General features: G+C 43.7%; 1 protein-coding gene across 3 annotated transcripts in view; it reads left to right on the plus strand.

Moving 5' to 3' along the window:
• LOC110498967 overlaps positions 1–23,070 on the plus strand; it is a 29,785-nt gene extending 6,715 nt beyond the window's left edge. Inside the window, exons 1-12 of one of the 3 annotated variants that reach the window (XM_021575707.2) lie at positions 4,109–4,629; positions 7,042–7,084; positions 7,956–8,158; positions 8,445–8,526; positions 8,887–9,171; positions 10,278–10,486; positions 13,330–13,365; positions 13,834–13,914; positions 14,286–14,399; positions 16,351–16,395; positions 18,847–18,966; positions 20,713–23,070. In XM_021575707.2, the coding sequence (XP_021431382.1) occupies positions 7,042–7,084; positions 7,956–8,158; positions 8,445–8,526; positions 8,887–9,171; positions 10,278–10,486; positions 13,330–13,365; positions 13,834–13,914; positions 14,286–14,399; positions 16,351–16,395; positions 18,847–18,966; positions 20,713–20,832 (1,338 nt within the window). In that variant the 5' untranslated portion in view covers positions 4,109–4,629 and the 3' untranslated portion in view covers positions 20,833–23,070. Of the gene's footprint in view, positions 1–4,108; positions 4,630–7,041; positions 7,085–7,955; positions 8,159–8,444; positions 8,527–8,886; positions 9,172–10,277; positions 10,487–13,329; positions 13,366–13,833; positions 13,915–14,285; positions 14,400–16,350; positions 16,396–18,846; positions 18,967–20,712 lie in introns of those variants that run through there. The other 2 variants (XM_036955771.1, XM_036955772.1) reach the window with 2 other exon arrangements.
• Positions 23,071–23,315: the final 245 nt, after the last annotated feature.

A 23,315-nucleotide genomic window follows, 5' to 3' on the forward strand; every position in this document is an offset into this window, starting at 1 on the left:
GCTGACTGGCGGCTCTGGCGGCTCATGACAGACGGGAGACTCTGGCGGCTCATGACAGATGGGAGACTCCGGCGGCTCATGACAGACGGGAGACTCCGGCGGCTCATGACAGATGGGAGACTCCGGCGGCTCATGACAGACGGAAGACTCCGGCGGCTCATGACAGACGGGAGACTCCGGCGGCTCATGACAGACGAGAGACTCCGGCGGCTCTGGACAAACGGGAGACTCTAGCGTCTCTGGACAGACGAGAGACTCTAGCGGCGCTGGAGAGGAGGAAGGCTCTAGCAGCGCTGGACAGGCGAGGCGCACGGTAGGCCTGGTGCGTGGTGCCGGCGCTGGTGGTACTGGGCCGAGGACACGCACCTCAGGGCGAGTGCGGGGAGGAGGAACAGGGAGTACTGGGCTCTGGACACGCACAGGAAGCCTGGTGCAGGGGGCTGCCACCGGTGGGCTGGTGCATGTAGGTGGTACTGGATAGACCGGACTGTGCAGGCGCACTGGAGCTCTTGAGCACCGAGCCTGCCCAACCTTACCTGGTTGAATGCTCCCGGTCGCCCTGCCAGTGCGGCGAGGTGGAATAGCCCGCACTGGGCTGTGCAGGCGAACCGGGGACACCATGCGTAAAGCTGGTGCCATGTACGCCGGCCCAAGGTGACGCACTGGAGACCAGATGCGTAGAGCCGGCTTCATGGCACTTGGCTCGATGCCCACTCTAGCCCGGGCCGATGCGAGGAGCTGGTATGTACCGCACCGGGCTATGCACCCGCACTGGGGACACCGTGCGCTCCACAGCATAACACGGTACCTGCCCGGTCTCTCTCGCTCTCCGGTAAGCACAGGAAGTTGGCGCAAGTCTCCTACCTGGCTTCGCCATACTTCCTGTGTGCCTCCCCCAAGAAATATTTGGGGCTGACACTCGGGTTTCCAGCCCTGCTTCCGTGCTGCCTCTTCAAACCGCCACCTCTCCGCTTTGGCTGCCTCCAGCTCTGCCTTGGGGCGGCGATATTCCCACGGCTGTGTCCAGGGTCCATCACGTCCAACTCGTCCTCCCATGTCCATTCCTCCTTGCGCTGCTCCTGCTGCCGCTTCTCCTGCTGCACCTTGGGGCGGCGACACTCCCCTGGCTTTGCCCAGGGTCCTCTCCCGTCAAGGATTTCCTACCATGTCCAGAAGTCCTGATTGCGCTGCTCCTGCTGGCGCTGTCTGTCACCACGCCGCTTGGTCCTGTTGTGGTGGGTGATTCGGTCACGGCTTTCTTCCTGGGAAGGAGAGGCGGACCAAAACACAGCGTGGTTATAGTTCATGGTTCTTTAATAAGAAAACTCAAACATGAACAAACTACAAAACAATAAACGTGAAAACCGAAACAGTCCCAACTGGTGCATAAAACACAAAGACAGGAAACAATCACCCACAAAATACCCAAAGAATATGGCTGCCTAAATATGGCTCCCAATCAGAGACAACGATAAACACCTGCCTCTGATTGAGAACCAATCCAGGCAACCATAGACTTACCTAGACACCTAAAAGAACACAACCCCATAAATCTACAAAAAACCCTAGACAAGTCAAAACACATAAATCACCCATGTCACACCCTGGCCTAACCAAAATAATAAAGAAAACAAAGATAACTAAGGCCAGGGCGTGACAGACAGGGAGAGCCCCTCCCCTGAACTCTAGTATCTGGGGGAGACTGGAACTGTCAGCTGAGTGGTTATAAACTGTGGTGTGACTCATGAGAAAATCCTTATGTTGGTGTGTATGCATGTGCTTAGGTTAGAATGGTATGAAAGGAATGTATTTGTGTATGCACGGGAGAGCTCTCGCAAATAAACCTGGATCTGATCAATTGTGAGCTGGGAATTCTGTCTGTTTTATTTAAGACCATAACTTTACAACCTCTGGGTATCAGACAGATAAAGATAATTGGAATTTATTAACATTGATTACAAAATTACTGAACAACTCCGCAATGCCATTGGATGAATCCTGGAACATTTTCCAGTCTGTGCTAGCCAAACAGTATTTTAGCATAGCGTCTGCGTCATCTGACCACTTCCATATTTAGCGAGTCACTGGTACTTTCTGTTCTGAATCAGGAGGATAGAATTATGATCAGATTTGCCAAATGCACATCTTAGTGTGTGGAGTAAAGGTGGTCAAGAGTCTGTTTGCAGATGTGACATGCTGGTAGAAATTATTATGTATTTTTTTATTCAACCAGGCAAGTCAGGAAAGAACAAATTCTTATTTACAACAACAGCCTTGTTCAGGGGCAGAACGATAGATTTTTTTACCTTGTCAGCTTGGGAATTCGCTTTAGCAACCTTTCGGTTACTGGCCCGACGCTCTAACCACCCATGAGGAAATGAGGTAAAACGGATTTAAGTTTGCCTGCATTAAAGTCGGCCACTAGGAGCGCCACTTCTGGATGAGCATTTTTCTTGTTTACTTATGGCCTTATACATCTCGTTGAGTGTGGTCTTACTGCCAGCGTTGGTTTGTGGTGGTAAATAGACAGCTACGAAATAGATGAAAACTCTCTTGGTAGATAGTGTGGTCAACAGCTTATTATGAGCTACTCTACCTCAGACATCACGCACCAGCTGTTATTGACAAATAGACCCCCCCCCCCCCCCCCCCCCCCCGTCTTACTGGACGTAGCTGTTCTGTCCTGCCGATGCATGGAAAACTCAGCCAACTGCATATTATCCGTGTCATCGTTCAGCCACGACTCAGTGGAACATAAGATATTACAGTTTTTAATGTCCCGTTGGTAGCACAGTCTCAAACGGAGCTCATCGAGTTTATTCTCCGGTGATTGCACATTGGCCAATAGAAAGGATGGTAGAGGCGGGTTACCCACTCGCTGACAAATTCTCACAAGGCACCTGTCACGATCGTTTAGAGATGGATTGGACCAAGGTGCAGCGTGGTAGGCGTACATTTTACTCTTATTAAATGACACCAAAAAAAATTTAAAATACAAAAACGAATGTAAAGCTACATACAGTGTTGAAAGCAACTACACACAAACAAGATCCCACAAACTAAAGGAGGAAAAAAGGCTGCCTAAGTGTGATCCCCAATCAGAGACAACGATAGACAGCTGCCAGGCGGCTCCGGTTCGGGACGTAGACCCCGCTCCGCTCATTGATCCCTCTGCTTTCGTGGAACCGGACTGTGGATCGCCAGAGGCTCCAGACCATGGATCGTTGCAGGAGGAACCGGACCGTAGATCGTCGCCGGAGGAACCAGACCGTGGATCGTGGCCGGGGACTCCGGACCGTAGATCGTGGCCGGGGACTCCGGACCGTAGATCGTGGCCGGGGACTCCGAACCGTAGATCGTGGCCGGGGACTCCGGACCGTAGATCGTTTTAGTTTTGAGGTTATGTTCAGGTAAAACAATTTGGCTAATCTATACTTCCATATTTCCACGTCCTATTCTTGAACATCAAGGGGTATAAAATGTATTAGAATTCTGATAGACTTTGGTTTTTAATGTAAAGAAAGAATTTAATCGTATTATTATATGTAGTAGAAAGTGATGGGTTGGAAGAAGCCTACATAACCAACCCATAAAGTCAAATTTAACATCCATATATGGCCAGCTATGTAAACTTTAACATTGATTGATCCTGCAATAGATGTCGTTCAATTGGTGACATACATTTTTTTCTAAAAGTAACTGAATGTTACGCTACTGAGTTTGGATAATCCAAAAGTTACTTTACTGACTACAATTTTGGACAGGTAACTAGTAACTGTAATGGATTACATTTAGAAATGAACCTACCCAACCCTGGTTAATTGTTACATGATTAATTTAACCGGGTAACAATTAAACATTGTTATTTATCTAATTAACTAACTGTCATCAGATTAATGAAAGTGGAGTCATGACATAAATTACAAATTAGTGGCTAATATGTGTACCCTACAATAAAGTGTAACCGAACACATCACTCTGGAGTCAGATGTTAACAGTGTAGTGAGGTATCAGTGACAGCCATAGAGTGAGTGCAATTGGCTTAGCCCAGTTGTCAGGGAGAGAGAGAAAAATAGGGGATCGTTTTTTTGCGAAAATTATGATTGTAGTTTTTTATTCTTTGGGGGTTAACAATTGTGTGGGTAGTTCAAGTAGTTAGCTACAATGCTACATGGCAAAAAAAGTAATTAGCTAATGAAAAGACTATGGAGATTTGAATTTAGTTAAACTACCACCTAGCTTCTGTGGATCTATTGCATGATAAAGACGAATAGCTTAACATTATAGCACATAAAACAAATTAATTTAACACCAATGTGCAGCTGTGTGGTTTAAAAAAACAGTAATATATAATACTGCCTAGACGAGTTCCTACCCCACTATATAACCTACTGGCAGCGCAGTCGCTTCAAAACAGTGGATTGTCATCTAGGGTTTATAGTTTCGTTGGTCGGATGAGAAGTGCTTTGAAAACCGCTTCGGAGCATCAGAGCTCCGGCATCAATCGTACACTTGGCCTACTACTTACTATCCGCTGCCTATCGAGTCACCGCGTGACACTCCCGTCATAGATACATTGTTACGAGGAGAAAAACAGGGAAATAATCAACTACATTCTTTCCTATCAAGGTATGTAGCCTATAGGCCTACTACATATCGTCTGCATGCACAATAAGAATGTTTGTGCGATGGCCATGTTCATGGCTCATAATTCGATTTTTCATTGCAGCTGTCTGCTTTCTCCATGCAGCAGTAGCGGCTTTTAGTTTTATTTTGTCTATTTATTTTTTTGCAACACAGGCGAACAATAAACTCTCCTCCGTTGATCATGTTTTGTTGTTGCATTGCCTCCGTTAGTGATGTTTGTTATTTTTGTCGCATGGTGATTTGTGGTCTGGGCGCTTGCGTGCGAGCCTCTGTCTAGCAAGGAGAGGAGAGAGGTGGTTGTAGGTGTGTGCGGTTATATACCGTATGCGTGTGCATATTATTTTGTGTTGGGATTGCTTTCTACCCGTTGCACCGAGTCACACAGCGATTTAATCGTATTCTATCTATCTACCCAACATCATGTTTAGCTTTTCATTACTGAAAAGATCATCATATAGTAGATGTTCTTATTTTATTTTAAATCATCTCGATATGGTTCATCCTTGTTATTTTTTTTGTTATTGTTTTTTTTCCGAGAGTTATTGTCGTCGTTCTCCCCTTCCCAAATGAAAGGCGCGGCACCCTCCGTAGATTTTACGGCCCCACGTGAACCGCTAGCTCTCTGGAGAGATAGCCGTTAGGCTCCTCAATGTAGCCTGATATTCTGTGGATCCTCAACAGGTTGAAGCCCAATGTTTCATATAGGCTTATCAGGCGCGAGAGATGCCAAATAATAGCTGTATGTATGGCTTTACAATAATAATACAAATGAATACAGAAGTAATAATTGTAAAAAAAATAATATATATATAACGTTATAAATTGCATGGGCTGTTGTGGCCCTGTAGGCCTATTGTAGAATTTTATGTAATCATGGAAATTATGTTTGTTTCATTATCTCTAATCATTATCTCTAATCGGTGCGGCAGGTAGCCTAGTGGTTAAAGCGTTGGGCCAGTAACCGAAAGGTTGCTGGATCGAAATCCCGAGCTGACAAGGTAAAAATCTGTCTTTATGGCAGTTAACAAGGCAGTCAACCCACTGTTCCTCGGCCGTCATTGTAAATCAGAATTTGTTCTGAACTGACTTGCCTAGTTAAATAACAAATCTCAATTGCATGTACAATTGAATGGCGGGCCTTGTGTGACAATTATTAAACGATTGTTGTGGCCCACACATTTATGAAACGCGCACGACCCCACACCGCCCTTGACTTGACGGATGCGCTCCAAATTCAAAAGGATGCGGATTGCGTGCGCGCAAGGTGGTTGGACCACCTTACAATAACATGAACGGTTGTAAAGTTTGGTCTGAGACAGTGGAGGGGAGGTAGTTGTTTGACTGGCCAACGTTAACCAGGTAGCCGAACTCCTGGACCTATGGGCCCTGGTCAAAAGTAGTGCACTGCACTATTTTGTAAACTTACGTTTTATTTGAGAAAATAAAGACAAATGACATGGACAAAATGATTGCCACCCGGAGCACTTTGGCCAATATAACGGCAGTCAAATGCTTATTGTTGCTATTGATGAGCTTGCTTCACCTTTCTACTGGTAATTTGGCCCACTCTTAAGCAGCAAACTGCTTGAATTCTTCCATGTTTGAGGGCTGCCCTCCACCTACTGCTGTTTTCAGATCTTGCCATAGGTTTTGAATGTGATTCAGGTCTGAACTAGACGCTGGCCTCTCCAGAACAGTCCAGTGTTTCATCTTGTACCATTCCTGGTTGCTCTTTTTTGTCATGTGTTTGGGGTCATTGTCCTGCTGGACCCACAACGTTCAATGGAGACCCAGTTTTCGGACCCTGTGTTGAACATTGGAGTCCAAAACACCTGATGATCTGCTGAATTCATGATGACATAGCTGTGGTATACTGATTGGCCATATACCACAAACCCCCGAGGTGCCTTGTTGCTATTATAAACTGGTTGCCAACATAATTAGAGCAGAAAAACACATGTTTTGTCATACCCTTGGTTTACGGTCTGATGTGCCACGGCTGTCAGCCAAAAGCATTCAGGGCTCGAACAACCCAGTTTATAAAGTTGTTTATAAAATATTTTATTAACTGGGTAGTTCGAGCCCTGAATGCTGATTGACTCTTTTAATTAAGTTTATAACCGGTTTATAATAACAATAAGTCACCTCGGGAGGTTTGTAGTATATTGCCAATATACCACGGCTAAGGGCTGTATGTTGCACATGTTCAAGGTCCCCAGTACCAGAGGCAGCAAACAACCCCAGAGCGTGTTCTTTTCACTGATTTCTTCATTTGGTCGTTCTTTATTGATTCATCATCTGTCTGTGTTATACCCCCCACAACGACCCGTTCACACTATAATTCATTATATTTCTGGTAATTTGTTCACAAAAAAATCTCTATTTCCCACGCAGATGATGTGGAGTCTGTGGATCCTGTTGGGAACTCTCGGTGTGGGTGAGTCATTTATTTTCCATAATTTAAAATGTTTTATTTTTGAAGTACAAAATGTGGTACAAGTTTCGAACCTAAAGACGCATGTGGAAGTTTTAGCTTACTGTATTAGCTCTTTTACATTCCAATGAAATGTCATCCAGAAAACACGTCGATGAACAAATTCCTTAAGCAATAAAGCCCGAGGGGGTATGGTACATAGCCAAGGAGGAGGTCTGTTGACATTTCAAGATGAATAGGCTGCAATGTTAAAAGGTAAACTACTGTGTACAATAAGGCCTAACCTACACCATTATTGTACCTGTTAACTTTCACCTCACATTCGGCATTAGTCAGCAGCATAGGGCTCATAGGGTCTGTATAAGGCACTACTTTTATTCAGGGTCCATATTGGAAACAGCTGTAGAGAAAATACATAATTAAAAGGGTTTCAATTTACAGTGTTTTAATCCTGTCTTTCTCACTCCATCTCCCCACCATCTCTCTCTGCCTCCCTATCTCCCCACCATCTCTCTCTGCCTCCCTATCTCCCTACCATCTCTCTCTGCCTCCCTATCTCCCCACCATCTCTCTCTGCCTCCCTATCTCCCCACCATCTCTCTCTGCCTCCCTATCTCCCTACCATCTCTCTCTGCCTCCCTATCTCCCTACCATCTCTCTCTGCCTCCCTATCTCCCCACCATCTCTCTCTGCCTCCCTATCTCCCCACCATCTCTCTCTGCCTCCCTATCTCCCTACCATCTCTCTCTGCCTCCCTATCTCCCCACCATCTCTCTCTGCCTCCCTATCTCCCCACCATCTCTCTCTGCCTTCCTATCTCCCCACCATCTCTCTCTGCCTTCCTATCTCCCCACCGTCTCTCTCTGTCTCTCAGATGGCTATGCGATGCACGACCTGCACGAGCGTCTGTCCCACGGGCGTCAGCTGAAGATCTACCTCCCGAAGAGCTCTTCAAAGCTGGAGTTCACCCCTGCTGCAGAGCCCGCGAAGACCTACCTGTACTGGGACCATGGTGCCCGGACCAACAAGGGACGGGTGTCTGGGACAGGGACTGACAGGCGCTGGTATCTGGACAAGGTGACTGACTGACTCTTCAATTGTCCAAGTCAAATCTTCCCAAGGAGACAATAAAGTATATCATATCATACCACCAGACGTCCAATTGAGGGGGGGGGGGGGGGGGGGGGGGGGGGGTGTCCGCCTCTTAACAAAAAGGTCCACTTGATTTTGACCATTAGTAATACATTTACACCACCTCCGCTAATGTGATTACCATCCTCTATCTATCTCTTTAATTTAATTGCCTTGTTTTTATTGTGAAGCAATTTTAAATGCACTTAGATTTGATCTTTGCCCTCTGAAGGTGACGTACGAGGACCAGGGAACCTACGTCCAGAGAGACCACTGGAACAAGGAGATCTCCTCACTCAAAGTGGCCGTGAACAGTGAGTGCAGGAGGGGGTGCACGGTGGGGTGGTGGGGAGTTTTTGTTTTGCATGTTATTGAAATATTGTCCTTTGTTGTTGTCAGTTGGTGTACAGATCCTTCTTGCCTTTTTGTCTCTCCATTTCTCTCGCTCTCACTCTTGCTTGCTCCTTCACGCTTTCTCTCTCTTTCCACCTACTCGCTCTCACCCACCCCCCTCTCTCGTCTCTCATGTACTACCCCTCTCTTTCTTTCACTCTCTTTCTCTAATGCTAATTTTCCTCTTGCTTTCTCTCACCCCTTCATGTGCCTGCCCCATCTCTGTTTCCAACACCTCTCTCACCCGTAACACGTTCTCACACCTTTTCTCGCCCCACCAGCCAGGCATGAGTACCCGAAGTGCGTGGCGGGCGAGGACCTCTACATCTCATTGGAGGGCATTGACCTAGCCGACGCCCAACTCTCCTTCTCTGGCGCCGACGCCAATGTCACCCTGGTGCATGATGGGGCCGTGGTTGCCCAGGACCACCCGGACTACTGGAACCGGGTCAAGACCTACTCCACCAAGATCACCATCGAGAACGTCAACACCACGGACGTGGGTTACTACACGCTGAGGGACAGGAGAGACAGGGTGGTCTCCATCATCAGGATGGAACTCACAGGTGGGGGTGTGTGTGGGGGGCGTGTGTAAGGGGAGTGTGTGTGTGTGTGTGTGTGTGTGTGTGTGTGTTTTTTTTTGCTGTGTCACCATGCGTTGTTAGTTGCTCCAAACCTTGGTCTGCATATATGCTGGCTGTTTCCCAAATGGCCTAGCCCCACATACCTAACCTCAACCCTGCCTGGGAGCAGCAACAGTAGGGTGTGTGTATATATGGTTCTCATCATAGACATAGAAGGGATTTTATTCTAGAATATAAATTGTGCTATTTACAGTGAGCTCCAAAAGTATTGGAACAGTGACACATTTTCTGTTGTTCTGGCTCTGTATTCCAGCACTTTGGATTTGAAATGATACAACGATGAAACTTCTACATTAATGTGGATGCTACCATCATTACGGATAGTTCTGAATGAATTATTGGCATTGTTAGTTTCTCCAAACCTTGGTCTGCATATACGCTGGATATGTCCCAAATGGCACCCTATTTCCTCTAAAGAGCCCTATGGGCCCTGATCAAAAGGAGTGCACTAAATATGCAAAAGGGTGCCATTTGGTCTCCACAGACACTCACTTCTACTGGTCTCAACTGTGTTTCTGTACTTGTATTTATTTGATTTATATTTAACTAGGCAAGTCAGTTAAGAACAAATTCTTATTTACAATGACAGCCTAGGAACAGTGGGTTAACTGCCTTGTTCAGAACAACAGATTTTTAGCTTGTCAGCTCGGGGATTCGACCTAGCAACCATTAGGTTACTGGCCCAACGCTCTAACCACTAGGTTACCTGCCTCCCCCAAGCATGTACTAAGCATAGTCTTCTAATAAACATGCTCTTTGTGTCCTTTGCGCTAAATTATCACGGTCTGTATTTTAGTTTCTGCTTTTGGGGCTATTTGAGAAAGACCTCATAGGCACCTACAGTAACTGACTCTCTGAACTCTTTCTCTATTTTTGCTTTCCTGATTTCTCCCCTTTCTCTCCCTGTCTTTCACACCGACTCTCTTATTCTGTCGCACTCTTTCTCTGTCCTCTTCCCTCTCCTGCCTTCCTACTCTAATTTCCTCCCACCGTCCTCCCTCCTCTGTCCCCTCTCTCTCCCCCTCCAGACCACCATGACTATGAAGCGGCTAACCCCCTCATGGCCCTTCTCCTCCTGCTGGGGATCCCCGCAGGTATCTGCTGCTGTTGCCAGAAGAAGATCTTCAAGAAGAAAGCCCCCCACCCCACAGCAGTCCTCCAGGGGACCCCCGAGACTCTGCACCCTCCTCCCGGCTACAATATCCCTGGAGGGGTGTCCCCTGGACCTGGTGGCCCGGTAAGGGGTAGTTTGATGGTGGCTTGGCGAAATCCCAAATGGCATCCTATTCCCTATTTAGTGCACTACTTTTGACCAAGCACCCCATAGGGCTCTAGTCAAAAGTAGTACACTATGTAGGGAATAGTGCCAAAGGCTACCCTATATACTGTAGTGCGCTACTTTTGACCATGGCTGATGGTACCCTATTCCCTATTTAGTGGGCTCTGGTCAAAAGTACTGCACCGATGGGCTCTGGTCAAAAGTAGTTCACTTTATAGGGAATATGGCGTCGTTTGGGACACAACCCTTGTTATATACCCCTTTAGAAAGTATCCATACCCCTTGACGTTTGTTGTGCCTGAATTCCAAATGGATTGAATATATATTTTCTCTCTCACCCATCTACACACAATACCCCATAATGGCAAAGTGAAAACATGTTCTTAGAAATTTTTCCACATTTATTGAAAATGAAATACAAAAATATCTAATTTACATATTGTGGTACTCACACCCCTGAGTCAATACATGTTAGAATCTCCTTTGGCTGTGATTACAGCTGAGTCTTTCTGGGTAAGTCTAAGATCTTTACACACCTGGATTGTACAATATTACCATATTATTATTTTTTTAAATTCTTCAAGTTCTGTCAAGTTGGTTGTTGATCATTGCTAGACAGCCATAGATTTTCAAGTTAACTGTAACTCTTCCATTAAGGAACATTCAATGTCGTCTTCGTAAACATCTCCAGTGTATATTTGGCCTTGTGTTTTAGGTTATTGTCTTGCTGAAAGGTGAATTCATATATATATATTCACATAAACATACTGTTGACATGTAGGCTATGGTGTAATGGAATGTTTTGCCTTGTGCGGTAGGTTTTGACACTCTTATGTAGGTGTCATAACCAGCCATAAAATAACGCAGTATTTTGGTGTCTGGTGGAAAGCAGACTGTTGTGTTTCCTCTAGGACTTTGCCTGTGCTTAGCTCCATTCCGTTGAAGAAAATGGGTGAATTGATACTCCATCCAAAGTGTAATTAATATCACCATGCTCAAAGGGACATTTTTCTTATATATTCTTTTAACCTTTATTTAACTAGGCAAGTCAGTTAAGAACAAATTCTTATTTTCAATGAAGACCTAGGAACAGTGGGTTAACTGCCTTGTTTAGGGGCGGAACGACAGATTTTGCACCTTATCAGCTCGGGGATTCGATCTTGCAACCTTTCGGTTACTTGTCCAACGCTCTAACCACTAGGCTACGCTGCCGCCCCCAGCGTACATTCAACGTATGCTTTTTTTTCTATTTTTTTACCCATCTACCAATAGGTGCCTTACCTTGCGAGGCATTGGAAAACTTCCCTGGTCTTGGTGGTTGAATATGAGTTTGAAATTCACTGATTGAATGAGGAACCTTAACAGATAATTGTAGGTGTGGGGTACAGAGATGAGGTAGTCATTTAAAAAGTATGTTGAACACAATTATTGCACACAGGGTCCATGCAATTTATTATTTGACTTGTTAAGCACATTTGAACTCTTTAACTTATTTCGGCTTGTCATAACAAATCGGTTGAATACATTTTTTATTCATTTGTAAAAATGGCTGAAAACATAATACCATTTTGACATGTAGGCCAGTGACACAATCTCAATTTAATCCATCTTAAATTCAGTCTGTAACACAACAAAATGTGGAAAAAGGTCACGGGCTGTGAATACTTTCTGAAATGCACTGTACATAATACTACATGCCATGTAGTACCCACTTTGGTCACACTTTATGGTCATAACCATGTCATAACCATGTCATAACAACTGACGAGAAGGGGTCATAACACACATTATAATATGGTCATAACACTGTCATGTATGGAACACTGTTTGTATGTCATGATCCATATATTTAGACTTGTTGTGACATATACTGCGTTATTTTATGGCTGGTTATGACACCTACATAAGAGTGTCAAAACCTACCACACAAGGCAAAACATTCCATTACACCATAGCCTACATGTCAACAGTATGTTTATGTGAATATATATATATATATATATATATATATATATATATATATTGTTTTTAATTGACCATATTAAATGATCATTGTTCTTGTGCACACATGAATGATGACTAGGATGAATGCCGTAGCAGATTTCAGGAGCAGGACAAGATTCTCTTTTTGACGGAATACTAATTGACATAAGGGCATGTACGTGATAGGCCTCTCTGGTTAATCATGATTATGATGTCATAATGCTCCTTGGACAGTGTCATAAAGTGTATTTTCTTAGTCCAAGTAAAGTGACACAGGATGGTCATAATGCTTTTTTGACAGCGTCATACAGTGTATTATCTAGTTATATAAAATATGTTGAAAAAAAACACGACTGTAAAAAATCGAGTACAACAACGACAAATGATTTAAGGAACAAGCTTTCAAACGAAGGGAAACTTGTTGGCAGGGGGGGGAAATTATTGAAATAAATACTTGTCAGAACAAGTGTAAATATATGCGTCATGTAATGTGTTATGACCATATTATGACAAGTTATGTAATCTGTTATGACTGTGTCATAACGTGTTATGACACTGGGTGTCAAGTAAAGTGTTACCGACACTTTTATCCAAAGCATTTTAAGGTATGGGGGGGGTGTCGTGAATCAGACCCACTACCCTGCCGTTGCAAGCACCACGGTCTACCAACTGAGCTACAGAGGACCACACGTTGCCTTTATGTTCCTCATGTCTCCCCTCTCGCTCCTTGATGTACGATCACAGTGACATCGCAGTAAGGTTTTGTGAATGAACGGTCGATAATAACATAAATTGTGTTTTTGTTGTGATGGTTGCAGGTATTTTATCATGGCCCAGGCCCAGATCCTAACATGGTACGTGATGCAATTTATTATTACTCAATTAACTACACTGTGGTGTGTGTGTGTGGTTGGTTATCGGCTTTGTGTCACTGATCTGAACGACAAGCAATAATGCCTTCCGTATGTACATAATTTTCTTATTTCCGTCTTAGTCATGTCATGAGCACTGTGCGTGTAGCATGCGTGTATTGGAGTAGAAGTCCCTATGTCTATCTGTGGGTATCCATGTACAGTATCTGTGTATGTTCAGGTTGTGTATGAGTATATACTGTCATGGATATATAGTCTAAGCAGGGATGGAAATTAAGCTAGCCCGAGTCTAGTACTTTTCAGACTGGGCTAGTAGTAAATAGGCCAAACATTGCATGGCACAGATTTGGACCCCAAATCGTTAAATTCCATCCCTGAATATGATTATATAAAAGTATATTTCAGTCCCTCTGTCTAACTGTAGGAACTGTGGTGCTCCTCCATGTACAGGGAGGTTACCCCCAGGTCTACTCTCCCCCCAACCCTGGGATGCCTGGCCAGCCTCAGTGGACTGGACCCCCATTCCAACCAGTGAGTCAATCCATTCATCTCTCCTCTCTCTCCTTCACGCCTTCTCTCTCTCCATCTGTTCATTTGATCACTTAGCAGCACAACTGTAAGGTCTGAAAACAAAGGAGCTGGGGAGAAAATGTCTGGCCTCATGGCACCTCATTCCCTTTATAGTGTGCTACTTTTGACCAGGGCCCATAGGGTGCTATTTGTGACACATCCACTCTCTGTACAGGAGGATTGGGGCTGAGTTAGGGGCTGTGACGCTACACTAACCTTCCAGGAATAAGGTTCTGTCTGTCCCAGTTGATTAATACTCTCAATTGGTCAATATTCATCAACAAGCAATATGTCTCTCTGAGACGGTGTTGTTTTGCTGTGTTTTGTTTCAGGGGTTCAACCCAGGCTACCACCCACAGGACCCTATGTACCCCCCCGCCCAGCCCCTGCAGTGGAACGGCCCGCCCCCCAACCAGCCACAGTATAACCCTGGTGCTCCTCCTATGGTATGTCTCTCTACTCTACCATACACTCTTCTATTATATTCTTCTCCTCTACTCTGTTCTATTCTACTCTAATCTGTTCTAGTCTACTCTGTTCTATTCTATTCTAATCTGTTCTAGTCTACTTTGTTCTATTCTACTATACTACACTGCTCAAAAAAATTGGGATTTGGAGTCACACTCAAAATTTAAGTGGAAAACCACACTACAGGCTGATCCAACTTTGATGTAATGTCCTTAAAACAAGTCAAAATGAGGCTCAGTAGTGTGTGTGGCCTCCACGTGCCTGTCTGACCTCCCTACAATGCCTGGGCATGCTCCTGATGAGGTGGCGGATGGTCTCCTGAGGGATCTCCTCCCAGACCTGGACTAAAGCATCCGCCAACTCCTGGACAGTCCATCCACCAACGCCACGTTGGTGGATGGGGCGAGAAATGATGTCCCAGATGTGCTCAATTGGATTCAGGTCTGGGGAACGGGCGGGCCAGTCCATAGCATCAATGCCTTCCTCTTGCAGGAACTGCTGACACACTCCAGCCACATGAGGTCTAGCATTGTCTTGCATTAGGAGGAACCCAGGGCCAACCACACCAGCATATGGTCTCACAAGGGGTCTGAGGATCTCATCTCGATACCTAATGGCAGCCAGGCTACCTCTGGCGAGCACATGGAGGGCTGTGCGGCCCCCCAAAGAAATGCCACCCCACACCATGACTGACCCACCACCAAACTGGTCATGCTGGAGGATGTTGCAAGCAGCAGAACATTCTCCACGGTGTCTCCAGACTGTCACGTCTGTCACATGTGCTCAGTGTGAACCTGCTTTCATCTGTGAAGAGCACAGGGCGCCAGTGGCGAATTTGCCAATCTTGGTGTTCTCTGGCAAATGCCTGTGGACGTCGGGCACTCATACCACCCTCATGGAGTCTGTTTCTGAACGTTTGAGCAGACACATGCACATTTGTGGCCTGCTGGAGGTCATTTTGCAGGGCTCTGGCAGTGCTCCTCCTGCTCCTTCTTGCACAAAGGCGGAGGTAGCGGTCCTGCTGCTGGGTTTTTGCCTTCCTCCACGTCTCCTGATGTACTGGCCTGTCTCCTGGTAGTGCCTCCATGCTCTGGACACTACGCTGACAGACACAGCAAACCTTATTGCCACAAGCCATCCTGGATGAGCTGCACTACCTGAGCCACCTGTGTGGGTTGTAGACTCCGTCTCATGCTACCACTAGAGTGAAAGCACCGCCAGCAATCAAAAGTGACCAAAACATCAGCCAGGAAGCATAGGAACTGAGAAGTGGTCTGTGGTTATCACCTGCAGAACCACTCCTTTATTGGGGGTGTCTTGCTAATTGCCTATAATTTCCACCTGTTGTCTATTCCATTTGCACAACAGCATGTGAAATTTATTGTCAGTGTTGCTTCCTAAGTGGACAGTTTGATTTCACAGAAGTGTGATTGACTTGGAGTTACATTGTGTTGTTTGTGTTCCCTTTATTTTTTTGAGCCGTGTATATTCTATTGTACCATTCCACTCTGTTTTATTCTACTCTACTCTAATCTTTTCTACTCTACTCTGTTATATTCTACTCTACCGTGCTATATTCTATTCCACTCTACTGTGTTATATTCTACTTTACTATAATATTTTCTACTCTACCCTGTTCTATTCTACCCTACTATATTCTATTCTACTAGTCTACTCTACTCTGTTATGTTCTACTTTATTCTAATCTTTTCTACCCTGTTCTATTCTACCCTACTATATTCTATTCTACTATTCTACTCTGTTCTATTCTACTCTAATCTTTTCTACTCTACTCCGTTCTATTCTACTTTACTTTCTATACCCTATTCTACCATATTTGGTTATATTATTGAAAACTCTACTCAGCCTCTACTCCTATTCCCTCTATTCTACAATCTATCTCACGCTGCCTTCCTTCTGACCCCTAAGTGGAGTGGGCCGCCTAACCAGTATCAGTATCCCATGGCTCCGATGGTATATATCTACTCTACTTAACCATAGTCTAGTGTCTCTTCCCAGTCCTCCCCATCACCCATGTCCTCTGTGTCAACAGATGTCAAATCTTAATTTGACTCCATTAGTCGCTGGAGGAAAATAATCCAGCAGTAGGTTTTGAATATCTGAATAAATATTTAGAATCGCCACCAGGGGGCAGCTGGAAGCGGTGTTTGTGAGCAATGCACACCGTACCTACATTGTACCTTATGTAGGCTACGTACAGGCTACAGGGCATCTCGTGTGAATTCTTATGTGAATTATAATAAATTGACATATTTGTAGGGGGTAGATGTATTTTTAGTTTGGGAAAATCATTTTTTCAGATTAATTGTTTTATTATATGTTGAAGGCAAGCAATAGGCAGAATAAATTATACATTTCCTCAGTGTCTGTGTGGACCATAGCACACATATGCCAGAGTTGGCATGGGTTTTAATCCGGCCCACTGCATTGGACTAGTAACCGGAAGGTTGCAAGTTCAAACCCCTGAGCTGACAAGGTACAAATCTGTCGTTCTGCCCCTGAACAGGCAGTTAACCCACTGTTCCTAGGCCGTCATTGAAAATAAGAATTTGTTCTTAACTGACTTGCCTAGTTAAATAAAGGTAAAAAAATGGATGAATGTCTATTACACACATTAACACATTAACTCCGCGTTAAAGCAGAAATAATTCAAGCAGAAATAATTCAAAGGTTCACAGTTTAGGCATTCTTTCTGAGTGGTTACGGTTAGGGCTATGGTTGAGGAAAGGCTTAAAACAACAACAAAAAATGTAAAACTACGCGCCTATGTTTCATCAGTATTTATAGTATTCTTCGTGCCTGTGAAAGTATAGTGAACTGTCGTAGTGCAGTGGTCTAAGCAGCATGCTCCAACTCTGAACCTAATGAGTTTGTGCCCAGTGCTGGGTGAGATAGTGACCAGGCTGATCCTACATTGTGAATTGCATTTATTTCAATAAGTAAAGCAAATAGTCTAATCATTTACATATTATACAAAAGTGTCTCAGCTCAACAAAAATCATCTTTGGATAGGCTCAAATGCCTAAACATCTTGACAGCTTTACGAAGTTAAATATTAAAGCCACACAATACAGGCTTTCAAACCACACCAAAGACCAGAACTATACTGACAAATTCTACATAGCTTAACTATAAAACGTGGATGGGAGGGCGAACATACGGTAGGTAGTCTTACATCTGTCAATCAACTGATGGCCCAAATCAGCTGATCAACTCAGCCAGGGAAACACAGAAGCCTGTTATCAGTTCTCACTCCTTTCATTATGTGATAATGGATAGGCTAATGGGTAGTCTACAGAATGTAGCCTATTGGAATATAATCCTATTGCAACCGTCAATGGCACTAGATTATCGCCAGCGGATGTCTTGTTATACCATCAATATGCGCTAAATTCCCCCGCACAGCTGATCGCAATTGCAACCATTAGTAGTCACCTCATTACTGTTCCCTAAAGGATCGGTGGTCCTTAGTCCTGCTTGCAATCAAAGTCTTTTGAGATATGTTTGCCCTCTGGTTGGTATTGTAATCGGAACAATTGAGTTATTTTTTAACAGACTAAGGGCGATGTATCTATTTAACGAGCATTCCGTACGATAAAAATAAAGTATTTAATAGTTTACCACGGCAAATCTACTGTGGCATTTTACCCCACACTTTTTGAATGAACGGAAAACTAATGTTGGTGTAGCCGACTGCTATTATTTTATTTGTTTCCTATGTAGGTTATCCAAAAGTGTCTGGTATGGTCATTTCTTATCACGATCGACTGTCCTTGAAATGTGTAAATAAATCAAGTCAATCGGGGGGATTGAGTTCTTTGTGTCATCAGAGTGTGGGCCGGGAATCAAACCCAAGCCGACGCCATAGACATTTATGTACACACTGAAGAAAGCAGACCTAACCGTTAGACCACCCCAGGGCACAATTCAAAATGTTGACCTGATCAACTTGACACTTGTACGTCGTCGCCAAGTAGAGACCAATATCTATCTTGTGTTATTAGGCTATATAAAACGACAGATGTTGATGTGTATGGCTTCATTTCAGATACATTTTGTACATTTCAATGTTGTAGTAACAGGGCCTAGGTCTAGCGTTTGAGCGAGAGAGAGAAAATGATTTTGATAGCAAACTCTGATCCCAATGACTGGACTGTCCCCTCATGGAAGGAAAGATTACTGCTCTTTTTTTCAGGGACTGTCGAGGCTTATTCAAATTTTTTGATGCAGCAGGAAAATTCTTAGCGACAAAAGAGTGATCAAGTTAAGAACTGACATCTGTATCTGTCATACGCTGCTCCGGTTTGGATCCTTCTCATCTCAGTGTGTAGTTTGTGTGTGTGTGTGTGTGTGTGTGTGTGTACATGACCTGTATTTGTGTGACTAATTGTGTGTGTGTTTCAGGGGTATGCTCCAGTGATGTACAGTGCCATGCCTCCAGGTGAACCAGTGAAGGAGGAGATAAAGATGGAGAACATGTCTCCTGCTGATCCCCTCCTCGCCCACCCCCCACAACCCCCCCAGGTCAGTCCTCTCTCTCTCTCTCTCTGTCTTTTTCTTGCTCTCTCTCTCCATCTCCGTCCCACAAATACACACTTGCTTACAGTGCCTTGCGAAAGTATTCGGCCCCCTTGAACTTTGCGACCTTTTGCCACATTTCAGGCTTCAAACATAAAGATATAAAACTGTATTTTTTTGTGAAGAATCAACAACAAGTGGGACACAATCATGAAGTGGAACGACATTTATTGGATATTTCAAACTTTTTTAACAAATCAAAAACTGAAAAATTGGGTGTGCAAAATTATTCAGCCCCTTTACTTTCAGTGCAGCAAACTCTCTCCAGAAGTTCAGTGAGGATCTCTGAATGATCCAATATTGACCTAAATGACTAATGATGATAAATACAATCCACCCGTGTGTAATCAAGTCTCCGTATAAATGCACCTGCACTGTGATAGTCTCAGAGGTCCGTTAAAAGCGCAGAGAGCATCATGAAGAACAAGGAACACACCAGGCAGGTCCGAGATACTGTTGTGAAGAAGTTTAAAGCCGGATTTGGATACAAAAAGATTTCCCAAGCTTTAAACATCCCAAGGAGCACTGTGCAAGCGATAATATTGAAATGGAAGGAGTATCAGACCACTGCAAATCTACCAAGACCTGGCCGTCCCTCTAAACTTTCAGCTCATACAAGGAGAAGACTGATCAGAGATGCAGCCAAGAGGCCCATGATCACTCTGGATGAACTGCAGAGATCTACAGCTGAGGTGGGAGACTCTGTCCATAGGACAACAATCAGTCGTATATTGCACAAATCTGGCCTTTATGGAGGAGTGGCAAGAAGAAAGCCATTTCTTAAAGATATCCATAAAAAGTGTCGTTTAAAGTTTGCCACAAGCCACCTGGGAGACACACCAAACATGTGGAAGAAGGTGCTCTGGTCAGATGAAACCAAAATTGAACTTTTTGGCAACAATGCAAAACGTTATGTTCGGCGTAAAAGCAACACAGCTGAACACACCATCCCCACTGTCAAACATGGTGGTGGCAGCATCATGGTTTGGGCCTGCTTTTCTTCAGCAGGGACAGGGAAGATGGTTAAAATTGATGGGAAGATGGATGGAGCCAAATACAGGACCATTCTGGAAGGAAACCTGATGGAGTCTGCAAAAGACCTGAGACTGGGACGGAGATTTGTCTTCCAACAAGACAATGATCCAAAACATAAAGCAAAATCTACAATGGAATGGTTCAAAAATAAACATATCCAGGTGTTAGAATGGCCAAGTCAAAGTCCAGACCTGAATCCAATCGAGAATCTGTGGGAAGAACTGAAAACTGCTGTTCACAAATGCTCTCCAGCCAACCTCACTGAGCTCGAGCTGTTTTGCAAGGAGGAATGGGGAAAATTTTCAGTCTCTCTATGTGCAAAACTGATAGAGACATACCCCAAGCGACTTACAGCTGTAATCGCAGCAAAAGGTGGCGCTACAAAGTATTAACTTAAGGGGGCTGAATAATTTTGCACGCCCAATTTTTCAGTTTTTGATTTGTTAAAAAAGTTTGAAATATCCAATAAATGTCGTTCCACTTCATGATTGTGTCCCACTTGTTGTTGATTCTTCACAAAAAAATACAGTTTTATATCTTTATGTTTGAAGCCTGAAATGTGGCAAAAGGTCGCAAAGTTCAAGGGGGCCGAATACTTTCGCAAGGCACTGTACTTTATCGAAACATGGTTTTCAACTCTCAACCTTCACTCCTTAGGCGTCATCGCCCTCCGCCCCCGTGCCTGCCTCTGACGTCCTCCACTCCTCGGACGGAGCCTACCAGTTTAACATCGACACAGGAAAGAACACCACCACCAACACCACCAACTTCCTGTAGAACACCACCCAATGGCCCAATCAGGAGCGGCCTTTTCAACGTAATGGGGGCTCGTCCCAATACGTCTCAATTGCTTTCTTTCCTCGTCTCCTTTCCTCGTTGCTTTCCCTGTGTGACCACTGATATTAATGGGAGGTATAAACCATGGGGGCTGTTTGCGATTCAATTTAGGGAGGTGTTAAACAAGAGAAGTGCTAATGAATTTACCAACGAAAATGCAGTGATCCATTCTCACAACAACAACAAAAAACAGCTGACATAACTAGGTCCCGAGCTGTGTTTTTATTCACTGTGTTTTTTTTTTTACCCCCTACCCCTTTCACATAAACAAACAAAGGTAACAAAATGTAAAAATAAGGGGTTTTGTCTCTGTGTAAATGGGGTATTAGTGAAGGAAAGGAGATAAGGAAAGTAGGCAATTGGAATATGCCCCTATTTCCTGTATAGGGACAGGAAGTGTCCATTAGCTGTGATACAGAGCCTGTCAAAATGGCTGAAACGGACAATGGAATCATGGGATTGGTGCAAGAATGGCTGAAGGTAGTTACCACCATATTCCCTGTCCATTTATTTTAAATATACTAGGGGGATTGTACGAGTGCACACTTCGGGAGAAGGGTAGAAAATTGGAATGTAGCCAGAGTCTAGGGGCGAGGGTTGGGAAGGCAGTAGAAAAGGTTGGTTATGTTACATTTATTGTTTTAAACGTGTAGCCTTAGATTTTTCTAACTTGTCTTTTTTTAAACTCAACAGTAAAGATGGTATCTATGAAACACTCCAACTGCCAACCATCTCGCAAAAAAACAAACACGATCATTATCCAACCAGAGAACCTACATCACACCCAGTCATGATCCAATCAGATGGTACCAGGAAAACTCATCATCACTCTGGATAGACAAAGCAAAGCTCTCTATAAACAAGTATATACATGTAAATACAATCACAAATGCCTTTATGTTCCAAAGTTTAGTTTGTCATTATATGCATGATGGACCATTTTAGTACTTTATATGAAACTACTGTCATTTCAACCGGGTATGGAGAGTTAATTAACTGTTTTGGCAGCTTATGATTAAAAACAATTGGGAGGCGGGTGCTATTCTATTAGGCCCAAATAGCCCCCTATTCCTTACATAGTGCACTACTTTTGACCCGAGTAAATGTCATTCCTGTGCATCTGTTCTCTTGTATTGTCATCACGTTAGGTTGAACACGGACAGTTTTGTAGCGTCAACAAGGCTAACAGAGGCGTATGAGTTCCACAAGAGCCTATGTAAATCACAAAGTTGGAATAGTTACCACTTTATTACTGTATATAATCAGCCATGTTAATATGAATTATATTAATATATGAATATTAATTATGTTAAAATATGTAGTATGTATAAATATTCAAGGAACATTTTAATTTGCGGTGTACAAACTTAACATGATGAACAGCAATGACATTTACGCTAACGGGCGACGAGCATTTCCAGACCATGTGACCTGACCAGAAAAATTTCCTGGCCTAGTTCTTTGTTCTCATCATTACATTGTCGTTAGTCATCTTTCAACCCCATTGCAATGTGACACTGCCAAGGAACCAGAGTTGGCATTCTACCTCTCATTCCTTCATCTATGCACATATAGGCTCTACTCCAATATCCACACTATCATACCAATTAGAATGAAGCCATGGATGTGTCCAAAATGGCACCCTATTCTCTATAAAAATGTATTACTTTTGACCAGGGCCCAAGTGTATTAAGGTTACTCTACCACTGCATTTGTTTTTTTGTCGGTTACCAATACCCTCATGAGCTGTAAACAAACTTGCTACTCCAGGGACATATTCATTAGTGTAGACTAGTGAAATGTGTTTCAATGGAATTGTGTCATGTTGTAAAGCGTTTGGAGTTAACAGTTTCCGTTGCAAATGTTTCGCTAGTTTGCTACGGTGTGCGCAGTGCGCTGATGATTACAACCCAGGCTCCCGATACTCATTTTTTAATTTACATTTTGTTACCTCACTCTTTAGGGATACCACATGAGCTTTTGGAGTAACTTTTAAAGCAATCTTACAGAACGTCTTTTCTCACTTTGTAACTGTCTAGATGATTTCCAAAGCAATATCATTAGACCTTGTGGAATGTTCCGTTTGTTTTTATTCTATGAATATCGTTAGCATTTATAGTAGAATAGTCTGTAGGACATGCACATATCCACCTCAATAAACATAATACAAAATCCCTGCTCTGCCTGTCCGTTTGTGTGCTTTAAATACAAGATAATCACATCTGCAGTTAATTCTGTTATCACACAAAAAAAACGACTTAGTAACATTATGAAAAAAAAAAGGCAAATGCTTTATCATACAAAATGGAACCAAACGATTCATAAACGGAGACATAACAACAACAAAAACTACTGCTTCTTATTAATTGTACTGCCGTTGACATGATTCAATAAAAACTATTGAAAAAGGGTATAGAGACGGA

Source organism: Oncorhynchus mykiss, chromosome 20, assembly GCF_013265735.2.
Source record: "Oncorhynchus mykiss isolate Arlee chromosome 20, USDA_OmykA_1.1, whole genome shotgun sequence".
NCBI lineage: Eukaryota > Metazoa > Chordata > Actinopteri > Salmoniformes > Salmonidae > Oncorhynchus > Oncorhynchus mykiss.